General features: G+C 43.0%; 1 protein-coding gene and 1 long non-coding RNA gene across 2 annotated transcripts; both read left to right on the top strand.

The window, feature by feature from the left end:
• CYP2U1 (cytochrome P450 family 2 subfamily U member 1) lies at window positions 1–24843 on the top strand. Its single transcript, XM_023636764.2, has 6 exons — window positions 1–490; window positions 11308–11943; window positions 13978–14139; window positions 15325–15492; window positions 22551–22751; window positions 23339–24843. The coding sequence occupies exons 1-5, from the start codon at window positions 100–102 to the stop codon at window positions 22727–22729; spliced, it is 1536 nt and encodes a 511-aa protein (XP_023492532.2). The 5' UTR covers window positions 1–99; the 3' UTR covers window positions 22730–22751; window positions 23339–24843.
• Window positions 1274–2916, top strand: LOC138923305 (uncharacterized). Its single transcript, XR_011436777.1, has 2 exons — window positions 1274–1401; window positions 2749–2916. It is a non-coding gene; the product is annotated as an uncharacterized lncRNA (long non-coding RNA).

Below are 24843 nucleotides of genomic sequence, written 5' to 3'. Positions count from 1 at the left end.
TTGGAGCGCGCGGGAGATGCGGCCAATCGGCGCCGGGGCCCTCCTCCCCCAGCGCGGGGCGGCGGCGCTCGGCCCCGCGGGCACCCGACAGGCCCGGCCATGGGCCCCGCGGAGGTGCTGCTGCTCGGCCTGGCCGCGCTGCTCGCCTGGGCCTGGCTGCGGCGGCGGCGGCGCGCGCGGGGCCTGCCGCCGGGGCCCACGCCCTGGCCCGTGCTGGGCAACTTCGGCTTCGCGCTGCTGCCGCCGCGCCTGCGCCGGGGGAGCTGGCTGCACCGCCGCGCGGCCGGGGCGGACGCCGCCGTGGGCCCGCCGCGCCTGCTGGCCGGCCTGGCCCGCGAGTACGGCAGCGTGTTCAGCTTCTCGCTCGGCCCGCACCTGGTGGTGGTCCTCAACGACTTCCGCAGCGTGCGCCAGGCGCTCGTGCAGCAGGCCGCGGTCTTCAGCGACCGCCCGCGCATGCCGCTCGTGTCCCTCGTCACCAAGGAGAAGGGTGAGCCGGGCCTGGGGCCGCGGGGACCCCCGCGCCCGCCCGCATCCCTGCGCCCGAGGGCGGGGCGCCTTCCCTCCGCGCCGCAGGATCCCCGCGAGCAGCAGCGGCGGCGGAGTCGTGTCGCGGTCGCGGTGCACGGTCGGAAGCGGGCCCCCGGGGGTGGAGGGCGGGCAGTGGGGGTCGGCGGGGTCCCGTCCGTCCGGGGGCGTCCTGGCCCGCCCGCACGGCAGCCTCGCTCGCCGCCTCTGTCCCGGGGAGGGCTGGGGCCGAGCTAGAGGGAAGGAGGGATGTTCTGGTCTCCTTCTGAGTTTCGAGCGCAAGACTGTAGGAGGGCGCTTTCCCGCGAGGTGGGGAGTCCGGGAAACATGGCGGGGGCCGGTCGGCAGACCCCATGCCCGGGCTGCGTGCGGCTCGGGGACTCCGGGCCGGGAGCGGGGTGCCCCTGGGGGAGTCGCCCTTGCCCCTTCCCGAACTCCGCTCCGTTCTCGCCTTTTGCCCTTTCTTTATCAGCCTTCCCCTCGTCTTATCGGCTGGTCCCGGAGGGCTCTGTCTGAGTCACTGCTGCCTCTCGCAGGCGGGTGTGAATTTGAACTTAGTCCTTCCCTCGGGGAGCGTCTCCGGGGGAGCGAGTTGCCCTTGTGAACCCGTCTCATGACCCTAGGACGTTCCTTCACTGCGCTCATCCAAACGGAGGCGACCTGACTTTGTCACCTTGGGCCTGGAGGTGGGTCCTCACCACCAGCCTGGCATCTCGGAGGACTGGCACGTCTCACTCGGCATAGTGTTTTAAGGTTCATCCAGGTGGTGGCGTGTGTGGGAAGTGCCTTCGTCGTGTTCGGCCTTTTGTCCTGTGATGGACACTTGGGGGCTTCCGCCTTTTGGCTGTTGTGAAAAATGCTGTTAGGAACATGGTACGTCTGCAAATGTCTGCTCAAGTCGCTGCTTTCAGTTCTTTGGGGTATATACCCAGAAGTGGTGGGTCATGTGGGAATTCTGGCGAATTTTTTGAGTGATGCCATACCATTTTCCACAGCCGCTGCACTCTTTTGTGTTCTCGCCAGCACTAACAAAGGTTCCGATTTGTCCACACCCTCACCACCACTTGTTATTTTCTGTATTTTCATACCTGCTTAAACGTCACCTCTTTGACAACGTGCTCCCTGACATACTTCTCTACCCTCAGGTAGAGGGGAGCTGCCCTCTAAGATACCGCTGTTTGAGCTCATCCCCTACCAGAGTCGACGCATCTTGTCAGTTCCTGCGGCGGACGGGAGCTCTGCGTCCAGCCATTTCTCTCCATCTCCCTTGTCGGCGCCCTCATCCACGCTACCACCCTTTCTCATCTACTTCAGAAGCCTCTTAATTACCCGCTTGCTCCTGCTCCACTCTTATCCACACAGCAGCCAAAGGGATCGCTTTAAAAAATCATGAATCCACGGACTTACACGCTGCTCATCAGGCCATCCTGTGGAGGCATCCCACATACAAAATGGAGAAGATTGGCACAGATGTTAGCTCAGGGACAATCTTCCTCACCAAAAAAAAAAAAAAAAAAAAAATCATGAATCAAACCCTGTCACTCCTCAGCTGAGACCAGTTGCTCCCATCTCGGTGCTTGACCTGCTATGCCCTGAAGAGTCTGGGCCTTCCTGCCTTACTGACTTTATCTCTTTCCACTCTCCCTTTACTTGTGCATTTCAGCTGCTCTAGACATACTGATTCCTGGAGCTTGTGGTTGCCTCAGGCTGCTGGGTTTGTCGTCCTTGGGCCTGGAATAACCTGTTACTTGACTGACTCCTTGTCATCCCTCAGGCCAGTTGACACCTTCCAGTCCTGTTTTGAACTCTTCCCAGTACCACAACTTACTTTGTGTCATTCATATTTCACTCAGTAAGCGCTTTGAAAGTGTTTCACCTGTTACCAACCCCACCTACCCCTGGAATGTGAGCTCCATGAGGGCAAAGATTGTATTCATCTTGTTAACTACTGTATCCCAACTAATGGACACAGAGTAGATAGTCAAGAAATGAAGGAATGCCTGCATACGAATACATTATTAAATATTTATTAGAAGATATTTTTTTAACAACGTTGCCACTAAAATCTAGCAGAGAGGTGACTGTTTCATAAACAGTGGTGTGCATAGAGAGGCTGCAGATAGTTGTGTTAACGCGTTGCCGAAAAGTTCCAGGATGGGGGGCTTATTATATTTGAGTTTCTCAAATACCAAGCTTAGACAAGTTGATGTTCTTTTTAAGCCCATAAGACGACAGTAAGCTGGATGGGCGCTGGAGGTGTTCCACATTAGCGGTGCCCATCATCCTCATGAAGCCGGAATAGGAAACAAACTTGCAAAGTCAGTGAAAGCTTCCAAAGGAGAGCTTTAAGTGTGGTCTACTTCTAAAAGGTTTGTGCACATCGCATTTTATTATAAAATATTCCAAATATAAAGTTCAGAGAGCAATATAAACTCATTTATCCAACACTCAGGTTTGCTCCAGGTTCATAAACAATACATAGCTTTATTTGGTATGTTTTTAAAAACTTAGATATGTCATATATTTAAAGTATCTTTCTACTTCTACCTTTTGCTGATTTATCTATTTCCCTGTTGATAGAAATTAGATCATTTCTAATTTTGAGAGACTGATAGAGATTTGGAGCAAGAGTCAAAGCAAATTGCAAAGCCGTAAAAACGGAAGGCAAAGGAAATTTTGAAAGTACAGGATAGATCAGTCAGTACTGACTATCTTGAAGGAGAACGAGATGGAAAATGAAATTAGGAAATGAAGATAGAAAATGAAAGTTCATCTGGGGAATCTGAAAATGAGTGAGGAGAACAACGTAACTGAATCTTGTAGTAAATGCAGTAAAATAGGTATTTAAAATGGTTATATACTCATGTCAACAGGGCCTGATTCCCACTAAGAGGAACATTCTATGACCCTTAAAGTGGAATCATATTCTTCACACTCTTTAAATTTTTTTATCCCTTAAATTGTTGTGAATGTATTTCCATATTATTAAACATTTTCCTGCAAAGTTCTTAGCAGCGGTGCGGTATTCCTCTGTGATGGTCAGTTTAGCCTACCCCTTATTTGGCTTGATGTGGATTTTGTCTCAACTGTCCAGCTTCTGTTCCTCTGACAAGGGCACCCTCTTCTTAGGTCTCCAGCACCTTCCACACCCATTAACTGTGGTTGAAACGGGAGATGCCGTGTCTTCACATGAACTCCCCTCCCTGGCTGCCATGAGAAGTTGAGGGCTAGACTGCTGACCAAAGGTGGATGGATCAGAATATCTCCCCTCTTTGTAATAGTGGTTAGTGTGGGCTGGGCACAGCACTCAAGAACTCATAGCTACAGATCTATCCTCACATGGTTTTGGGGTAAAAATTTATATTTGTGACCTAGTTTGGAAACCTTAAGCCGCAAAATAAAGGGAAGGTGTCCCAAATTGTTATCATTATAGGACAGCTGACTAAAGCATTTGAATCCTTCCCTAACATCTTTCAGGTCGGACCTGAAGAACAGAGGGCTTTTCTCTCTGGTGGTGAAAATGGGAGAATAGATGTTCAAGACAGCTCCTGATTCGTGGACCAGCTGGTCCGCAGTAGGAAGGAATGAACTCAAGCAGAAAGAAGTGAGAAACAGGTTCAGCGGGAAAGAGTTCCAGGGCATTTAGTCCTCCTTGAGGTGGGGACACCTGGCTCTTAGTGTTTTTTGTTTACACATCCTAATTGGCCTTTTTGCTAAACTTGCTTGAGGGTTTATTTTTGTTATTTCCAACCGAAAGAGCCCTGGTTTTTGCTTTGGAGCCATGTTTATTTTTCATTGTTCCTGCTCCCCTTGAGATGAATTCTTTGTGTCCACCCATGCATACCCTTGCTTTTCCAGGCTGAGAATGCAGAAGACACCAACAACTGAACTCTTCAAACGCTCCTAATACCCGAAGCCACTCTGGCTCCTTAACATGGTGCTTACTTGTAAAGTTTGGAAACCCTTGGCCGTTAATTCTGTCCATCTCTCTCATCCCTGGCGTTCTCAGACACTGTCTCTTTGGTCACCTCTTCTTGCACTTTATTCCTGTCAGCTCATCATCAAAAACCCTAATGCTCAAATATTAGCCTCTTCTGAGAAGGTTCCCTCCACTTCCTTGCCTTACCTAAACCTGATTTCTTCCTGGAGATAGTTTAGCCCTTCTTGAAACACCCTCTTTGACTTTGCTTAAGCTCTTTATTTTTCTAAGAGGTGCCTTCATACACACCCTTACGTACAAATGACATATCCGCTCAGATGTCCTCTCTTCTGAGAAGTACTGCCTTCCCCAGCTGACATGGTCCTCCTTCCTCTGTCTACAATGCACCTTCAATACACCTCCCAACATGCAACATTCAATACAATGCATCCAACTGTGCAACCTCAGTACAACCCAACACGCAGCCTTCAATACCGTACAGTCCAACAATGCAACCTCAGTACAACCCAGCATGCAACGTTCAATACAATAGTACAACAAAACAACCTCAGAACAATCCAACATGGCAGCATTCAACACCATACAGTCCAACAATGCAACCTCAGTACCACCCAACATACAGCATTCAACACCATACAGTCCAACAATGCAACCTCAGTATAACCCAACGTACAGCATTCAACACCATACAGTCCAACAATGCAACCTCAGTACAACCCAACGTACAGCATTCAACATCATACAGTCCAACAATGCAACCTCAGTACCACCCAACATACAGCATTCAACACCATACAGTCCAACAATGCAACCTCAGTACAACCCAACGTACAGCATTCAACACCATACAGTCCAACAATGCAACCTCAGTACCACCCAACATACAGCATTCAACACCATACAGTCCAACAATGCAACCTCAGTATAACCCAACATACAGCATTCAACATCATACAGTCCAACAATGCAACTTGAATATAACCCAGCATGCAACATTCAGTACAATAGTCCAACAATGCAACTTCAGTATAACGCAACATACTACAGTGTATTAGAATTGTTGGTTTACCCAGTTCCTCACAAGACTGTAAGCATCTTGAGAACAGGGACTTTTAAATGTCTGCACCCTTGGTATCTGGCACATAAGAGACTCTAAATAAATATTGGGAAAACTAATAGAAGAAGGCCATTTTGCTAGATAAAATATTTCTAAAATACAAATGTGTAGTTTAAAAGATGGTGAGATGATACAGACTGAGGACCTAACAAAGGAAAAATAAAGTTCTCTGAGAAATAGAACAGAGCAGAAATGTTATATGTGATAAATAATGAGACAGTAGTTAAAATTAGCATCAAATCTTGAAGTCAGAGTGAGAGACAATATCTTTCCAAGAAAAGAGAGGGAGGCCCAACAACTCTTAGCCTCTGAATGCTGAATACAGAAATGACCTGGCCATGGTTAAAGACAGGAAGAGGGATTAAGCTATGGCTGCCTAGGAAATAGTTTATAGGGCATTATTAAACAAAGGGAGAGATCTGGTTTCAGGAATGGTTAGATATTTCTGTTCCTTCTTTGGCTTTGACAATCACACACCAAGCCAAAGGGACTTTTAACAGAAGCACAGACTCCATCAATGATGAAAGTATCTACAGTTCTGCACCACAACATCTGAGGACAAAAAGTGGGCATAGGATTGGCAAATGACCTCACAGAGTGGAGGATAACCCCCCTGGAAGTGTCTACAGAGGGGGATGCTAGTGGAATGTGAGACAGTTTACCCTGCAGAACCCAGAACCCAGAAAGGCTCTGGAATTGGAGGTACAGAGATCACGGGAGACTGGGGTGAGCCAGTGGGCTGAAAACAGCTGTTGTTTGAAATGCATATAAAATGCAGTTAGACCAGGTCCTTATCACCACCCTCATGCGTGCAGAAAATAGAAAGTGGATGTTCTGGAGAACCTTGGGTTTCAGTGACCTCATGACCAGCCGGGGATGCAGAGTGGGGGGCAGAGAGATGGCCTTGCACCACGCAAGACGAAAAGTTGCCTCTAGAGGAAGAGGGGACTCTTGAAGAGCTTCTCTCTGAGTGAAAGTGTGAATTAGACAAAGAACACTCGAAAAACTTGGCCACCAGCAAAAGAAAACAAGGAAATTTGCCGGTCTTGGCCTCGACCCCAGTGGAGAAAATGTTCTCCTCCCACCTCCAACCTCTGTTGCAACTACTCTGCCATTTTAGTGCAAAAGCAGCCATGGACTAAATGTAAATGAGTTATGGCAGCTCGTTGACTGGCTGTGTTCTAGTTAAACTTTAGAGACCCTGACATTTGAATTTCATCTGATTTTCACATACCATGAAGGAGTCTTTAGATTTTTTTCCAACTGTGTAAAATATAGTCTTAGCTCTCTCCACATAAAAGGAGGTGGCAGGCTAGATTTGGCCCATGGGCTGCAGTTTGCTGACCACCTAGCTAGACTTTAAGCATGTTCAAAATTCAGGGTGAGCATTCACCCTGTTTCAATGCAAAAGGAGGCAAGAAAGGAAAGGAAAGAAAGAGTAGACACAGCAGGACAAATAGAAAGTTCAAAATAACGTGTTAGAAATAGATTAATAATTATATCAAATGTAAATGGACTAAACTTACCGGCTAAAAGACAGATTGCCAGGGGGACTTGTTAAAAAAATCCAAACATATGTTGTTTTAAATGAGACATACACCAAACATAAGGGTACATTAAAGTTCAAAGTAAAAGAAAGGAAAAAGTTATACCAAGAGAATACTTAAAAAAGAAAAGCTGAGGTGTTATTGACAAAATATACTTTATGGTGGACTTCATTGTTAAGAATAAGGAGAGCTTTACACAATGATAGAAGGAGCCTTTTTTTTTTAACCAGGAAGATAGAATAATCCTAAACCTGAATGTACCTAACAGTATTATCTTGTATATGTATGTACCCAACAACACAGATACATAGATATAGATATAAATATATAGCTGTGATATTTATCTACATGTAGCAAAAGCATACAGAACTGCACAAAGAAATTGACAGTTGCACCATTATAGCAAAATATTTTAACATAAGTATTTGAATCATTGCGAGATCAGGCAGATAAAAATTTGGTAAGGATATGGAAGATTTGATTCCAACAGTTACCACGCTTTCTCTGTTGGACATATAGAGAACCCTCTACCCGAAAATCGCTTGGATAAAAATTCTTCTCAACCTATTTGGAAATTTTATTAAAATTGGTCACATGCTAGGCTGAAACGCAAGCCTTATCAATGTCAAAAATCAGTGTAAGAGAAATGAACCTAGGTGGCAAAAGAGAATCATAATAGAAAAAAATTTTAAACTTAAACTAATGAAAATACAAGCAAACAGTACTTGTGGTCTGCAGATACAATGGTACCCATGGGCAATTGTAGAGCCTTAAAGTATTAGGATAAAAGTCTGAAAATTAATGTAGGACGACCCAGTTTATATGTCCAAAAAAAGAACAAAAGAATAAACTCAAAGGAAAAAAGAGGAACATGACGTTATAATTTTAGACAAATTCTTCTAGAGCGAAAGAACATACTCAGCTCATTTTTGGAGGCCAGTGTATCCAGACAAGTACCTTATGAGAAAGGAAATTTATAGGCCGTTTTCATTTATGAATATGAATTTTTTTTAACTTAACATAGGAAACCACATCAAACAATGTTCTTTAAAAAGCCTAAAAGTATCATAACCAAAGTTGGATTTATTCTTGGATTGCAAGCAAGTCTAATTATCATAGAGAAGTCAATTTTCAAATTAATCTGTCAATTAAATGCAGTTCCAATCTAAATCCCAAAGGCACTCCTTTGTTAATAGAACTTGACAAGCTGATTAAAAGTTTTATAGAAGAGTGAAGAGCCAAGAATAATCAAAAACAATTTTGAAAAAGAACAAGGTGGTGGTGGGGTGACTTCCCTACTAGATATTAAGACCTATTACAAAGTCTGTTTTTATCTTGTTATAAAGTAACAGTAGTTAAGACAAAGTGCTTCACACACAGTGATGAACAGACCAACATAGCAGACTAGAACGCCCTTACAGTGACCTGCCTATGTATAGACAACGTGTGCCAGAGGCGGCGGCGCAGAACACAGAGAAAAGGAGGGGCTGTTCCATAAATGGTGCTCGAACAAGAGGTTACCTAAATGGGGGAAAGAGTTGGATTCCTACTTCCCAGTGGGTAGGGATACTGGGATAGAAGAATACAAAGAATACGGGGATAGATAGAAGAGAAAGCAGCTGTCTTCTATTCCTACCTCCCAGTAGTAGGAATACCTAACACAAATGTAAATTCCAGGTAGATTATAGAGACTTAAATTTGACAAAGCAAAATTTAAAAATTTTACAATAAAATAGAGAATGTGTTTATGAACTCATGGTAGAGAAAGATTTCTGAAATAAGACATGCTGTACAAATCATGAAGAAAAAGATTGACAAATGCAATATCTTTGTATTTAAAACTTATTTTATTAAATAATGGCATTAAAAAAGTGAAAAAACAATTTGCATGATGGGAGACGGTGCCTGCTATGCATCTAGAATATATGAAAAACAGAAAATTGTGCTGTAATTAAGTGCAAATCACAGACCAGGAAACCTGGCCAATAACCATCTGAGACGTGCTCCAGCCCACTGGTACCCAGCATGTTGGTGCCACTCAAATAAGCAGAACAAGTTAAACGATAATCTTTATGTTACACGTAGACTTTAGCTTTGTTCTTAGTATCTTTAAGCTAAATCAGGGTATGGGGCCTTGAACTGGTATCTGACACATGTCTAGTCTCTGGGAAAACAGAAACATCAGTTACAAGAGAGGAAAAACAGAAGATTATCAGGAACTGAGGCCAGACCTTGGAGGCCCACCAGGAGACCAGATGTCTGAAGAAACCATGTTCTAAAATAGTTTCATCCTTGCCTGGACGTACTCCGCCCTATTTAATTGGCCTGAGTCTTTGTTCTGGGAAGGTGGGCTTTGAGAATGTTAGTCCAGCATCTTCTGTCTTTGCTGGTGAAAATGAATAAACCCTTTCTGTTCCACTGACTTGCCTCCTGACTCTTTGGCTGCTCTTGCAGCAAGCAGAATGAGCCCGTTGCTTGGTAACAGTCAGAGAAAAGGAGTTAAAATCAGATGAGCTACATTTCAGCCCTCTGATGGGAAAAATAAAACGTTGACAAATACCAAGTGATGGCAGCTATTTGGAACAAAGGAGGATGTTCATTTACTTGTGGTGGGTACACTTGCAGTGGACTCTCCACTTTGGAGAGTAATTTGGCAATGTCTGGTCACATTGAAGATGTGCATATTTTATGGTTTATCAATCCACTCTTAGCAGTGTCTTCAAGATTCTGAGGAATGGAAAGGGTACAATAAATACATTTCCTAAAAATCTTTAGAAATTTGTCTCCCATAGCATCCTTTCTCAGGGAGCTACTAGGGGACGCGCTTCAGCAAAGTAAGGGAGTAAAACAAGGAAGAGGAAGACGTAGAATCCAGGAGATGGCTTCTAAGAAGGAGTCTAAGAAAATTCCTAACTGATGACAAACAGAAGTCACAAAACGCCTGAACAGGAGGGCTAGAAAGCAACCACTGCAGATTTGAGCAGACCCGTGGAAGACTCCAGGGAGGAAAATGGAACTGATAAATTGTCTGATACGTCTGACCACACAGAGGTTTATTTTGGGAGTCATTTTATAGAGGTGTTAAGAATTGTGAGAAGACTTAACCACAGAGAAAGGTCTTTGTTTCATCCTCAGCTGTATTCACAGCACCCCAGTGCCTGGCACGTCGTAGGCATTCAGAAATATTTGTTACATGGGTGATCACGTCCTTGAAGGTAGCAGAAGTGAAATTGATTAAAAGTGGGAAAGAAGGAGTACTGGCTGAAACAATATAGCACATTGTGGAAAATAGGAGGATGAAATAGGTGACAGGAAACAAGGAGTATTTGAGAACAATTTGATGCAACATCTGGGAGCCATTCTGGTGGGTTTGATGGTGGAAGATGTATAACTTACAACATAAATGAGAATCATGTAAGATGAGTTGTGGATGACCTTGAGTTCAGATGTTTTTAAAGTAGGACTGCTGCCAACAACAGACATTTCAGATTTCCCCCCAGTTATTCAATTCCCAACTTTGGTGGCCAAGGTTCTAATCCAGGTGGACTATTGATTTATTCAGCTACTATTTACAAGCTCCTCCTGTGTACCCAGCACTGCCCAGAAGCTGGGGTTTTAGTGGTGAGCACAGTCGGATGTTGTCCCTGCCCTCAGTACAGTCTTATCCTTTTGTTCAGAATGTTTAGAATATGGATGTATCCAGCCTGAAATATTTTCTCAGCCTGGATTCACTCTTAGGAAAATAAGATTTTGAAATGGAAACTCATTGCTTTTCATTTCACCAGGAATTAGTATCTAAAATAATAAGCTTTATAGCCAATTTTACTAATCAGATTGGGTATGGTTTTTGTTATTAGAAACGTATACTATCTTGATAACTAAATTTGGTAATCATTCTTGGCTGGTGATCTTTATCTGCACATGAGCTTTGCACAGGTGGCTTGAGGACCCGGCACACGCTTCGCGGTGGGTCCTGCTCAGTCCCGTCAGGGGTTATTAGAAACGTATACTATCTTGATAACTAAATTTGGTAATCATTCTTGGCTGGTGATCTTTATCTGCACATGAGCTTTGCACAGGTGGCTTGAGGACCCGGCACACGCTTCACGGTGGGTCCTGCTCAGTCCCGTCAGGGTTGCCCTCTCTCACCTCCTCCTCCTGGTGCCCTTTTGCAGGGATTGTATTCGCACATTATGGTCCAGTCTGGAGACAGCAGAGGAAGTTCTCTCATTCAACTCTTCGTCATTTTGGCTTGGGAAAGCTTAGCTTGGAGCCCAAGATTATTGAGGAGTTCAAATATGTGAAAGAGGAAATGCAGAAGCATGGAGCAGTCCCCTTCAGCCCTTTCCCCATCGTCAGCAAGGCCGTCTCTAACATCATCTGCTCCTTATGCTTCGGCCAGCGCTTTGATTACAACGATACGGAGTTTAAGAAAATGCTGGATCTTATGTCACGAGCGTTGGAAATCTGTTTGAACACCCAGCTCCTCCTGGTCAACATATGCTCCTGGCTTTATTACCTCCCCTTTGGACCGTTTAAGGAATTAAGACAAATTGAAAAGGATATAACCACTTTCCTTAAAAAAATCATCAAAGACCATCGAGAGTCTCTGGATGTAGAGAACCCTCGAGACTTCATAGACATGTACCTTCTCCACATGGAGGAGGAGAGGAAAAGTAACAGCGATAGTAGTTTTAATGAAGATTACTTATTTTACATCATTGGGGATCTCTTCTTTGCTGGGACTGATACCACAACTAACTCTCTGCTTTGGTGCCTTCTGTATATGTCACTGAACCCCGAGGTGCAAGGTAATTGATGGATGTTTCCTTTATTCATCACAAAACCAGGTTATTAAAATCGGGATCAGCAACCTTAGTGGTCCTGTGGCTCCCAACACTAAGCAATGTCTTCAGGCTGGGAAAAAAAAAAGAAATACTTGCATCTCATAGGGAGTTGTTAAGCTGCTTACGGTGAAACTCCAAATTTCTAGACAGTGGGACTAATGTCATAACTTGCTTGCCCATGTTTTAAATCTCTATAAGTCTGATTCTGTGTAAAATCTAAGATGAAGAAAGAACTTTAGAGAAGAATAACATTTTTTTTTTTCAAAGATTGGCACCTGGGCTAACAACCATTGCCAATCTTTTTTTTTTTTTTCTGCTTTATCTCCCCAAACCCCCTGTACACAGTTATATATCTTAGTTGCATGTCCTTCTAGTTGTGGGATGCAGACACCACCTCAACGTGGCCTGACGAGCAGTGCCATGTCCGCGCTCAGGATCCGAACCCTGGGCCGCCGCAGCAGAGTGCGCAAACTTACCCACTCTCGGCCACAGAGCCGGCCCCAAGAATAACATTTTAGAACTGAAGGGAATCATAAGGATCATCTGAACCTATTCATCTTGTTTTGAAAATGGAGAACAGAGGCCCAGAGAAGTAATGTGACTTTCACAAGATCACACAGCTATTTCCACTACATCCATACCAATAGGTGGTGAACGTCAGTGGCAGTTCATAGTGGGAGAATACAGACGAGGATAGTGCACTAGTGTTCTATTGCTCCTATAACAAATAACCACAAATTTACTGACTTAAAACAACACAGATTTGCTGTGTTACAGTTCTACACACTAGAAGTCTGATGTGGGGTTCACTGGGCTGCCTTCCTTTCTGGAGGCTCCGTAGGAGAATCCATTTCCTCGCCATTTCCAGCTTCCGTGGCTGGCGGTCCCCTTCCTCCATCCTCAAAGCCAGCAATCTTACATCTCTCTGACCATTTCCCCATAGTCACATCTCCCTCTGACTCTAAACTGGGAAAAGTTCTCCAAATTTAGAACCCATGTACTTCGATTGGGCACACCCGGAAAATGCAGGATCATCTCCCCCATCTCAAAGTCTTTAATCACATCTGCAGAGTCCCTTCTGTTGTGTAAGGTAGCATAGTCACAGCTTCTGGGGGATTAGGGTGTGGACATCTTTGAGGGACTATTTTCTGCTTGCTCTCATAGGATTGTGCTTCCTTGTATTAACTAGTGCTGAGTAACAGATTAGCCCAAAATTTAGCAACTTAAAGCAGCCATCCTTTATTATCTCACATAGTTTCTAAGGATCAGGAGTCCAAGAGCAGCCACGCCTGGATGGTCTGGCTTAGGATTTCTCGTGAGGTTGTAGTCAAGATGTTGGCTGGGGCTGTAGTCATCTATAGACTTGCCTGGGATGGAGGATCCACTCCCAAGAGGGCTCATCCACATGAGTGTCAGCTGCAGGCTTACCATTTGGACCTTTCCAAAGGGCTGCTTGACTTGGCAGCTGCCTTACCCCAAAGCAAGTGACCCAAGAGAGATTGAGGGGCCAAGATGGGAGCCACAGTGGCTTATAACCTAAGCTCAGAACTGACATGCCATCACTTCTCCCTGATTCTGTTGGTCACATAAACCAACGTTCTGCACAGTGGGAGGGGACTGAGCAAGGATGTGAACACTGAGAGGCAGGGACCTTTGGGCACCATATTGGGCTAGTGCACATTCTTACATATAAAAGCTTAGCGAGTCAATGCAGTGTTCATGTGAGAGAATGATTCAGAGTGCCCCTGAATCCAGGGTGCTTTCTCCTTTGCCCTGCATCTGTTCTGCTCTCCTCCCTCTGCATCGCAGGGTGGTACAGGGTCCCTGGCTAGCCCCCTCTACTTGGCATATCTGACCAATGCTTCACTCCACTGAGGCTGAGTCAGGCCTCCCACCAACGCACCAGTGGTGTGTATGTGGTGGTGGGAAGTGTGCACAGGAGGGCAGTCTCAGCTTTCCTGCCTCATCTCTGGTTGAGTCTTTCATTTTTGTGTATAGAAAAGGTTCACGAAGAAATTGAAAGGGTCGTTGGTCCTGACCGAGCCCCTTCCCTCACGGACAAGGCCCAGATGCCCTACACAGAAGCCACTATCATGGAGGTGCAGAGGCTGACTGTGGTGGTGCCGCTCTCCATTCCTCATATGACCTCGGAGACAACAGGCAAGTCCAGGCTTTTCCTCCTTAGAACGTCCCTGAGGGAAGCACTGCCCTTGATCCAGAGATGCTGAGGGGAGCATGTGGTGGCTGCCGCCTAGCACGAGCTTTCTGAGGGTTTGCATTGTGTCGTGGATAATCAACCTGCAGCAGAGGCTTCCACCCTCAGTCATCCATGCTCCCTGCACTGGCGTTCCAGCATGGCGTGTGTTGTTAACAGCCCCCCAGCCTTCAGAGTGTGCACACCGATGCTGGGCACACACATGCTGCCATTTAAGGTGGCTGCACTGGCAGAAGAAAGTCTCCAGAATTAAAAAGGGCCCCTCTCACTCCTCTCCGTGGAGGTCAGAAGAGCTAGTCTAAACATGGAATTAAGGATTCTAACTGGGAATTATCCTACTTCGGTTTTCACAGTTCTGCAGCTGAGGTGGAACTGCCACGGAAGCAGAATTGCCCATCTGTAAGGCACCTCTTCAAACTCACACCTACAGTGAGCTGTGTCCATCTGGTCACGTGCTTGCCGTACAGCCCCCCCAGACTCCCTCAACATCCCCCAGAACAGGGAATTTACCTCCTCTTCAGACACCCAGGATGTAATGAATGGGCTTTAATCTAGGTATACGACAGCTGTGGGAGGAAGTCACTGATAAATCACACTGGATCACTTCACAGTGTCTCAGTGCAAATTAGAAACACTGTGTGTGCGTGTCTTCTGGGTGTTACTTAAAGTGCATATTAACTTGTCAGCTGTAAGAGCCAGTATTGGCTTCCCTGTACATCCCTTTACCTTATTCTGCCTTCCTCCTCATATTGTTGTGTAGACATAAAAGACTGTGAACTCTAAAGTTTTGTACAAGTATTAGGAATTTGTAATTCTTTGGGAAAGTTTATGTGGAATGCCCTATGATTTCTGTTTTAGTGTTTTCTCTTAATTATAATGTTTTCATGGTTTGACTTAATTTATTAACTCAACAGCCATCAGAGCCCCTCCTGTGCCCTGTCTCAGGCTGGGTCCTGGGAAGGCATGGAGAGGACACCAGTTGACAAGGTCTTGGCCCTGCCCTCAGATCCCTCAAAGTTTAGTCTCAGCAAATTAAGATGCTAGGTATGTGACTAGATATTTTTTTGATCGTGATGTTCAGGGAGAACTGTTGGTAGAAGCATTTGCATGACATTGTGTTTTTGTTTCAGTGCTCCAGGGGTACACCATTCCTAAAGGCACAGTGGTTCTACCCAACCTGTGGTCAGTCCACAGAGACCCAGCCATTTGGGAGGAACCTGATGAGTTCCATCCTAATCGATTTCTGGATGATCAAGGACAACTTGTTAAAAAAGAAGCTTTTATTCCTTTTGGGATAGGTCAGTTAAACTTTTACTTTTTTAATGGCATAATAAAAAAAGAAGTAGCACTAAAAGTATCTTTTACTATTTCGTGATATTGTTTTAAAAATGTTTATTTCTTGGCAAGCAAATATAAGAGAAAATGTAGATACTGCATCTCCGCTATGTTCGTTTCAGGTTTGAAAAACAAAATGAGGGGTTAGGAGCAGGACTTTGCCTCCTCCCTGGGGTCTGCATTTCATCTCTAGCTTCAGCGACTCACCCCTGAATACTGGCCCCCTCTTGAGGATGGACCAGCCGCCTTTCCATCTAGGTATACTGGCTGAGTGCCATCCATTACACACATTAATGCAGTCAGTCAAGTCAGAAAAGCTGTATTCCAGATGAAAATTTCCTAAGTCTAATGCATCTATTTGTGTAAAAGAATTGCAACATCTTAAAGGTCCAGGAGAGTGATGTCAGCATCATGGTGGAGGGAGTAGCTCACTTTGTCTCTCCCCTCTGAATTACAACCAAACAGACATCCATTGACTAGCATAGGATTCCCTACACAGCACAAGGATGCCTAAGAGATTCAGGCAGCTATACATCTGACGGTGGGCAGACTGGACCCCCGAAAAGCAGTGGAACTAGGGGGGCAGCCCCCTCCCAGACTTCCAGTGTCAGCTATCCAGGGCATGGATCCTCATGCAGCAGCCCACACACCTGTGAGTGGAGGCAAGGGCAGCCTGGCCCCATGTGTGCCAATACTCCTGGGGATGCCCTGTCCTGTAACAGTCAGTGGGGCAGCAGCAGTGGTAGCAGGCTGACCCATGCAACTGAGAAGAGGGGACAGGAGTACCCAGCCCCCAGTGGTGGCACCTTCAACACCAACTCTACCAGCAGTGGGGGCTACATACAAGTTCCTGGTTCCCCAAATTCCTGCCAGTGACTGACACCCGTGAACCCAGCACTCCTGGCAGCAGTGCATCCAGCACCCCCAGACAGCTGGGGAACAGCAGCACAGGTGGTGCACAGGACAGCAGCATCTGAGCCTGTGGAGAGCCAGTGGAAGATCACGAGACCAGGCGACCGGAGCCAAAGTAACCAAAGCCATACCCAAATAAGAAAAGGTGATGACTACCACAGATGTGCTGGCAGAGGATCAGTTCCTCAAACACTATAAAGAACAGTAACACAGCAGAACAAAAGGAAAATGACAACTCTCCAGAAAACAAACCTGAAGTCACAGAAGACTACAATCTAACTGACAGAAAATTCAAAACAACTGTCATAAAGAGACTCAATGAGTTACAAGAAAACTCAGAAAGACAGTTTGATGAGCTCAGGAATAAAATTAGTGAACAGAAGGAGTACTTTGCCAAAGAAATTGAAGCTCTGACAAAAACCAGACAAACTCTGGATATGAAGAACATATTTAATGAGACAAAAATAATGTAGAAAGCATTAAAAATAGAGTAGACCTTATGGAGGAGAGAATTAGTGAGCTCAAAAATAGTAACATAGAAATGATTCAGGTGGACGAGGAGTGAAAACTAAGATTTTTTTTTAAAATGAAGGAATTCTTAGAGAAATATCTGACTCAATTAGGAAAAATAACATAAGGATTATAGGCATCCCAGAAGTAGCAGACAGAGAGAGAAAGGAGCAGAGAGCTTATTCAAAGAAATAATAGCTGAGAACTTCCCAAACCTGGGGAAGAAACTGGACATGAAGGTACATGAAGCTAGTAGAACTCCTAATTACATCAGTGCAAAAAGACCTTCTCCAAAGCATGTAATGTTAAAACTGTCAAAAGTCAATGACAAAGAAAAAATACTAAGGGCAAGAGAGAACCCTCATCAGGCTTTCAGTGGATTTCTCAGCAGAAACCTTACAGGCTATGAGAGAGTGGAATGATATATTCAAAATACTGAAAGACAAAAACTGTCAGCCAAGAATACTCTATCCAGCAAAATTATCCTTCAGATGTGATGGAGAAATAAAACCTTTCTCAGATGAAAAAAAAAATTGAGGAAGTTCATTGCCACCAGACCTTCCCTACAAGAAGTGTTGAACAGAGCTCTCTTACCTGAAACAGAAAGGCAAAGGTCTTCAAAGCCTTGAGCAAGAAGATAAATAGACAAAATCAGAAAATTGCAGCTCTAATCAGAATAGGTTAGCAAACAATTGTAACATAAAGGATAAATGGAAAGAAAGCATCAAAAATAACTATAAACACTTCAGTTTAGTCACAAACTCACAATACAAAAGAATAATTTATGACAACAAAAACATAGAAGGGGAGGAGGAAAAGGATGGAACCTGCATAGGCTAACGGAGAGAAGAGGCTATCAGAATAAGGACTGCTTGATCTATGAGATCTTTTATACAAACCTCATGGTAACCACAAAACAGAAAATCAGAGCATGGTCACAAATCATAAATAAAGAGAAAACTGAGAAAGTCATCACAGAAAACCACCAAACTGAAATGGCAGACAGAAATACAAGGAAAGAAAAAATGGAAATATAGAACACCCAGAAAACGAGATAAAATGGCAGTTTTAAGCCCTCATATATCAATAACCACTCTAAAGCTAAATGGATTAAATTCTCCAATAAAAAAACACAGAAGCCTGGATGGATTAAAAAAAAACAAGACCCAACAATATACTGCCTCCAGGAAACACAGCTCTAAAGACAAACAGGCTTAGAGTGAAGGGATGGGAGATGATACTCCAAGCAAATGGCAAACAAAAGAAAGCAAGTATGGCCATACTTATATCAAACAAAGCAGACTTCAGGATTAAAAAGATAAAAAGAGACAAAGATAAGCAGTATATAATGATGAAAGAGACATTCCACCAAGAAGACATAACACTTATTAATATATGTGCACCTAACACAGGAGCACCAAAGTATATAAAGCAACCATTAACAGACCTAAAGGGAGAAATTAACAACAACACAGTAATAGTAGCGAACCTTAACACTCCACTTACATCAATGTCATGCAGTCAGAAATGTCATGCATACATGCAGTCAGAAAGTCAACAAGGAACCAGTGACCTTAAATGAAACACTAGGTCAGATGGGCTTAATAGATGTATTCAGAACATTCCGTCCAAAAATAGCAGAATACACATTCTTCTCAAGTGCACATAGAACATTCTCAAAGATAGACCATATGTTGGGAAACAAGGCAAGCCTCAGTAAATTTAAGAGGATTGAAATGTCAAGCATCTTTTTGGACCACAATACTATGAAACTAGAAATCAACTATAAGAAAAGAGCTGGTAAAGTCACAAATATGTGGAGACTAAACAACATCCTACTGAACAGCTATTGGATCAATGAAGAAATCAAATGAGAAATAAAAAAATACCTGGAGACAAATGAAAATGAAAACAGAGCATACCAAAACCTATGGGATGCAGCAAAAGTGGTACTAAGAGGGAAATTTATAGCAATATAGGCCTACCTGAAGAAACAAGAAAAATCTCAAAAAAGCACACCCTATACCTATAGGAACTAGCAAAAGAAGACCAGACAAAGCCCAAAGTCAGTAGAAGGAAGGAAATAATAAAAGTCAGAGCAGAAATAAAATAAAGGCTAAAGAAAACCAATAGAAAGGATCAATGAACCTAAGAGCTGGTTCTTTGAGAAGATAAACAAAATTGACAAGCCATTAGCCAGACTCACTAAAAAAAAAAAGAAGACTCAAATAAAATCAGAATGAAAGAGGAGAAATGACAGTGGGCATCATGGAAATACAAAGGATTATAAGAGAGCACTATGAAAAGCTAGACACCAACAAACTTGGTAACCTAGAAGAAATGGATAAATTCTTAGAATCATACAACCTCTCAAAACTGAATCAAGAAGAAATAGAGAATCTGAATAGACCAACCACAAGCAAAAAGATTCAAACAGTAATCAAAAACTTCCCAAAAAACAAAAGTCCAGGACCAGACAACTTCTCTGGTGAGTTCTACCAAACATTCAAAGAAGATTTAATTCCTGTCCTTCTCAAATTATTCCAAAAATTGAAGAGGACAGGATGCTTCCTAACTCATTTTATGAGGCCAAAATTACCCTGATACCAAAACCAGACAAGTACAACACAAAAAAGGAAAATTACAGGCCAATATCGCTGACAAACATAGATGCAAAAATCCTCAACAAAATATTCGTGAGTTGAATACAATAATACTCTAAAAGGCACATACACCATGATCACTTGGGATTTATTCCAGAGATGCAGGGATGGTTCAACATCTGCAAATCAATCAATATGATACACCACATTAACAAAATGAGGAATGGAAATCACATGATCATCTCAATAGATGCAGAGAAAGCATTTGACAAGATCCAACATCCATTTGTGACAAAAACTCTCAACAAAATGGATACAGAAGGAAAATACCTCAACACAATAAAGACCATATATGAGAACCCCCCAGCCAACCTACACTTAATGGTGGAAAACTGAAAGCCATTCCTGTGAGAACAGGAACAAGACAGGGGTGCCCACATGTGCCACTCTTATTCAACATAGTACTGGGAGTTTTAGCCAGAGAAATTAGGCAAGAAAAAGAAATAAAAGGGATCCAAACTGGAAAGGAAGAAGTAAAACTCTCACTCTTTGCAAATGACATGACTCTCTATATAGAAAACCGTGAAGAATCCACCAGAAAACTATTAGAAATAATCAACTACAGCAAAGTTGCTGTACATCTAAAATCAACATACAAAAATCAGTTGCATTTCTACACATTAATAACGAATTAGCAGAAAGAGAAGTCAAGAATACAATCCTATTTACCACCGCAACAAAAAGAATAAAATACCTAGGAATAAATTTAACCAAGGAAGTGAAAGACCTATACACTGAAAACTATAAGACATTATGGAAAGAAATGGAAGAAGATATAAAGAAATGGAAAAATATTCATGCTCATGGATTGGAAGAATAAACATAGTTAAAATGCCCATATTACCTAAAGCAATCTACAGATTGAATGCAATCCTAATCAGAATCCCAATGACATTCTTCACAGAACTAGAACTAAGAATCCTAAAATATATATGCAACAACAAAAGAACCCAAATAGCCAAAGCAATCCTGAGAAAAAAGAACAAAGCTGGAGGTTTCACACTCTCTGACTTCAAAATATACTACAAAGCTATAGTAATCAAAACAGCATAGTACTGGCACAAAAACAGACACACAGATCAAGGGAACAGAATAGAAAGCCCAAAAGTAAAACCACAGATCTATGGACAGCTAATCTTTGACAGAAAAGCCAAGAATGTACAATGGAGAAAGGAAAGTCTCTTAAATGTGTTTGGAAAACTGGACAGCCATGTGCAAAAGAATGAAAGTAGACCATTATCTTACACCATTCACAAAAATTAACTCAAAATGAATTAAAAACTTGAACGTAAGACCTGAAATCATAAAAGTCCTAGAATAAAATATAGGCAGTACACTCTTTGACATCAGTCTTAGCAGTACCTTTTCAAATACCATGTCTACTCAGGCAAGGGAAACAAAAGAAAAAATAAACAAATGGGACCACATCAGACTAAAAAGATTCTTCAAGGCAAAGGAAACCATCAACAAAACAAAAAGACAACCCACTAACTGGTAAAAAATATTTGCAGATCGTATATCCAAGAAGGGATTAATTTCCAAAATGTATAAAGAACTCATACAACTCAACAACAAAAAAATGAACAACCTGATTGAAAAATGGGCAGAGGATATGGATATTTTTCCACAGAAGATATACAGATGGCCAACAGCTACATGAGAAGATTTTCAACATCACTAATTATTAGGGAAATGCAAATCAAAACTACAGTGAGATATCACCTCACACCCATCAGAATGGCTATACTTAACAAGACAAGAAACAACAAATGTTGGAGAGGATGTGGAGAAAAGAGAACCCTCATACACTGCTGGTGGAAATGCAAACTGGTACAGCCACTATGGAAAACAGTATGGAGATTCCTCAAAAACTTAAAAATAGAAATACAGTATGATCCAGCTATCCCACTACTGGGTATCTATCAAAGAACATGAAATGAAAAATTCAAAGAGATTTATGCACCCCTATGTTCATTGCAGCATTATTCACAATAGCCAAGAGATGGAAGCAACCCAAGTGCCCATCAACTGATGAATGGATAAAGATGTGACATATATATATACACACGCAATAGAATACTACTCAGGCATAAAAAAAGACAAAATTGTGCCATTTGCAACAACGTGGATAGAGCTTGAGGGTTTTATGCTAAGTGAAATAATTCAGAGAAAGACAATATCCTATGATTTCACTCATGTGGAAGATAAACAAACACGTGGACAAAGAGAACAGAAATTACTGGTTAGCAGAGGAGAAGAAGAGGGGAATAAATGGCCCATATGTACAGTGACAGATGAAAACCAGACTATTGATGGTGAACACGATGCAGTCTACATGGAAACTGAAATATAATAATGTACACCTGAAATTTACACAATGTGATAAGCCAATATGACCTCAATAAAAAAAAAGAAAGCAACTGGCTTTAAATCCTTAACTTTGAGTAGACATCCTCCTTTCTGAGCTGCCCAGGTGACTGTTGGGGTGAAGGGCAGCTCCTGTCCTGCTGGGCTGTTGGGTGACAGGCTGGGTTCCCTATTCTCACCAGTCCCTCCTTTAGGTTCTGAGATTAGCCATGTAGGATTCTTTCTGTAGAAAAGCAATGCTCCAGAGCTTCTCATCTGACTCACTTTCTCCCTAATCTTGCAAGGAAAGAGAGAAGTAGGTATGGAGAGACATCGAGTCTGTCACTATTTCCTGTTCAGGAGGAGAGTACATTGTTATGAGTAGGAGTTAAATTGTGAACTTGGTATGTAAAAATTCTGATCAGAATATACTGTGGGAGGGCATGTGGTATATGTGGCAATTTTATTTTAAGACTCTATCTGTATTTGAAACAATTTAATACATAACAAATTTAATATAAATTTCTCCTTTTGACATAGGAATAGGGATGGTGTCATAATCATCACTTTTGCTCTGATCTCATTTTTAGGGAAGCGGGTGTGTATGGGAGAGCAACTGGCCAAGATGGAATTATTCCTCATGTTTGCGAGCCTAATCCAGAGTTTCAAGTTTGCTTTACCTAAGGATTCTGAGACGCCCCTCCTGACTGGAAGATACGGTCTCACTTTAGCCCCACATCCATTTAATGTAATCATTTCAAAGAGATAAAGAAGATCCCCAAGAAGAGATGGTAAACAGAGTGTAAACTGGTGTCCTTCTAAGCACCTCTTTCCTTGTGCAGTTGACAGTGGACCCGTGTTAGGCTCAGATTGGGGGGGGGGGGGCGGCGGGGAGCGTGTGGGAGCTTTCGTCGAGGGGGTTCCTCAGAGATACTTCAGCCGCTTCAGTAGTGTGTGTCTGTGACTCAGGGGGTGAGGACAAAAGCACTGGACCGGGAGCAGGGCATCTGGAGTTCATGCCCAGTGGCCTCCCTCACTGGGCATTTCTTCTCATCTCAGTGCCTCAGTCATTCCCTGTGTGAAATGAGGGTAACAAAAATTACCTTCTCTCTGTGCCTCAGCACTAATGAAGGTCAAATACCCCATATCCCTTCTGACTGACGAAACACTGTCAAGCTCTGGAGAACAGATTCAGGAGTAGAAGGAAGACCTCCCTGTTCATACGCGTGACAGTGTGACGGTGGCGTTCAGACTTGAATGTGTGGTCAGAGATGGATGTGGTTTACGTTATAAGGAATCGGAGCTTTTCTTGGCACAGATCCTATGTCACTTTGGGGGGCTCGTTTTGTTATTGTGGTCTTTTTGTTTATTATTTTAGGTTTTGCTTTTTGTAGACGTGGGATGAAGTGGAGCCTTGTTTAGGATGCTGAGGAAAGGTTATTTTCTGAATTCACATGTCTACTTCAACTACGTGAGCAGTGAGCCTACTGAAGAAGTGGCTTCAGGGCACAGTTCCTTCTGCTGGGTTTACTTGCAAAGATGTCGCTCTGGCTTTCGACTTGAGCCCTGCACAGTGAACTCGGGAATTTTGATCCTGGGATCTACCAGGAAAGGATTCCAACCGTACTGAACATTCCTTTCCTATTCTCCCTGCCACCGGCCTAAGGTCTGTCATCCTTGAATACTCCCAAAGACAAGAAGGCATTCTTATTCTTATGAGGAGAACTGAATCCTTTCTAATGAAGAAGGTCCCTCTCAAAGAGCGGTTCTCAAAAAAGGTAATGACTCCTTTCAGGGGGTGTTTGGAAATGTGGGGGTGTATTTTTGGTTATCACAATGATGGCCGAGCTCCTGGCCTTTTGCTGCTGTGAGGCCAGGATGCTGAATGACTGACCAGTCCTATACAATGAAGAATTGTCTTGCCTGGTACACCAGTATTTCCCCCAGAGAGATCATGCTCCAAAAATGACTAGCCCTTCCTTTATGGTCCCAGGGTGCTCCTTATGGAGATGTAATCATGATAGTCACATGAGCAGCTCGACTTTTGAGCCCTTCCTCATGCTGGCACCATACTTAGTGCTTTACTTGTATGATGACCTAATTTTTAGAGAAACTCTATCCAGAGGATGCTGTATTGTAGCTGATGAAGCTGAGGCTTAGAGAAGGGAAGGCACACAGTTGAAAGGTACATTGTGCATTCAAACCTCCCCACCTTTGCGACTGGACAGTTCGTTCTGAACCGCTTCTCTGTCCTGCCACCGCTTGATCCCCGAGGAGTCCACCCTCTGCATTTTCAGTATAGATAAAGGAAATACAGGCTAATCTTCAGGTGCTTCGAGGACTTCTGTTAATTAGGAAAGAAAAATGAATAAACTAAATGCCTAGGAACTGTGAGTGAATGGAGACGTTGCTGTCTAGATTCTAGATGAGCTGAGCTGTGTGTGGATCACACCGCTCCTTGCACAGGAGAGTTTCTTCCTGATCTGGAATTTCATATGCTTTTCAATTGCACTAATAACTTTGCACTAGCAAGTTTATTACTCTTTAATTTGTACGTGTATTTTCAGCATTACTACCAAAAAGTTTGCAGCTTACTTGAGAAAAAAACTGTTCTGTGAGATTATGTTGAAATCAGATGTTAATTAAACTCTTAAACGTAATGCCTTAAACTGTAGCACCTTAAAAACACCTTTAAATAGTAAATCCCTGAAAAAAATGCTAATTCTTTCCTCACACATGTTGATATTTTATAATTTTGTAATCATGATTTATTTGAAATGTAAAAATAATAGCACTTTGTTTATAAGTCTGCATAATACCTAATTTTGTCTTCCTCATTAGCATAGTTTTTGATGCTTTTATTAAACTTTTTATTTTAACTGA

Source organism: Equus caballus, chromosome 2 (assembly GCF_041296265.1).
Source record: "Equus caballus isolate H_3958 breed thoroughbred chromosome 2, TB-T2T, whole genome shotgun sequence".
NCBI lineage: Eukaryota > Metazoa > Chordata > Mammalia > Perissodactyla > Equidae > Equus > Equus caballus.
This window is presented reverse-complemented; position numbering and strand designations above follow the sequence as displayed.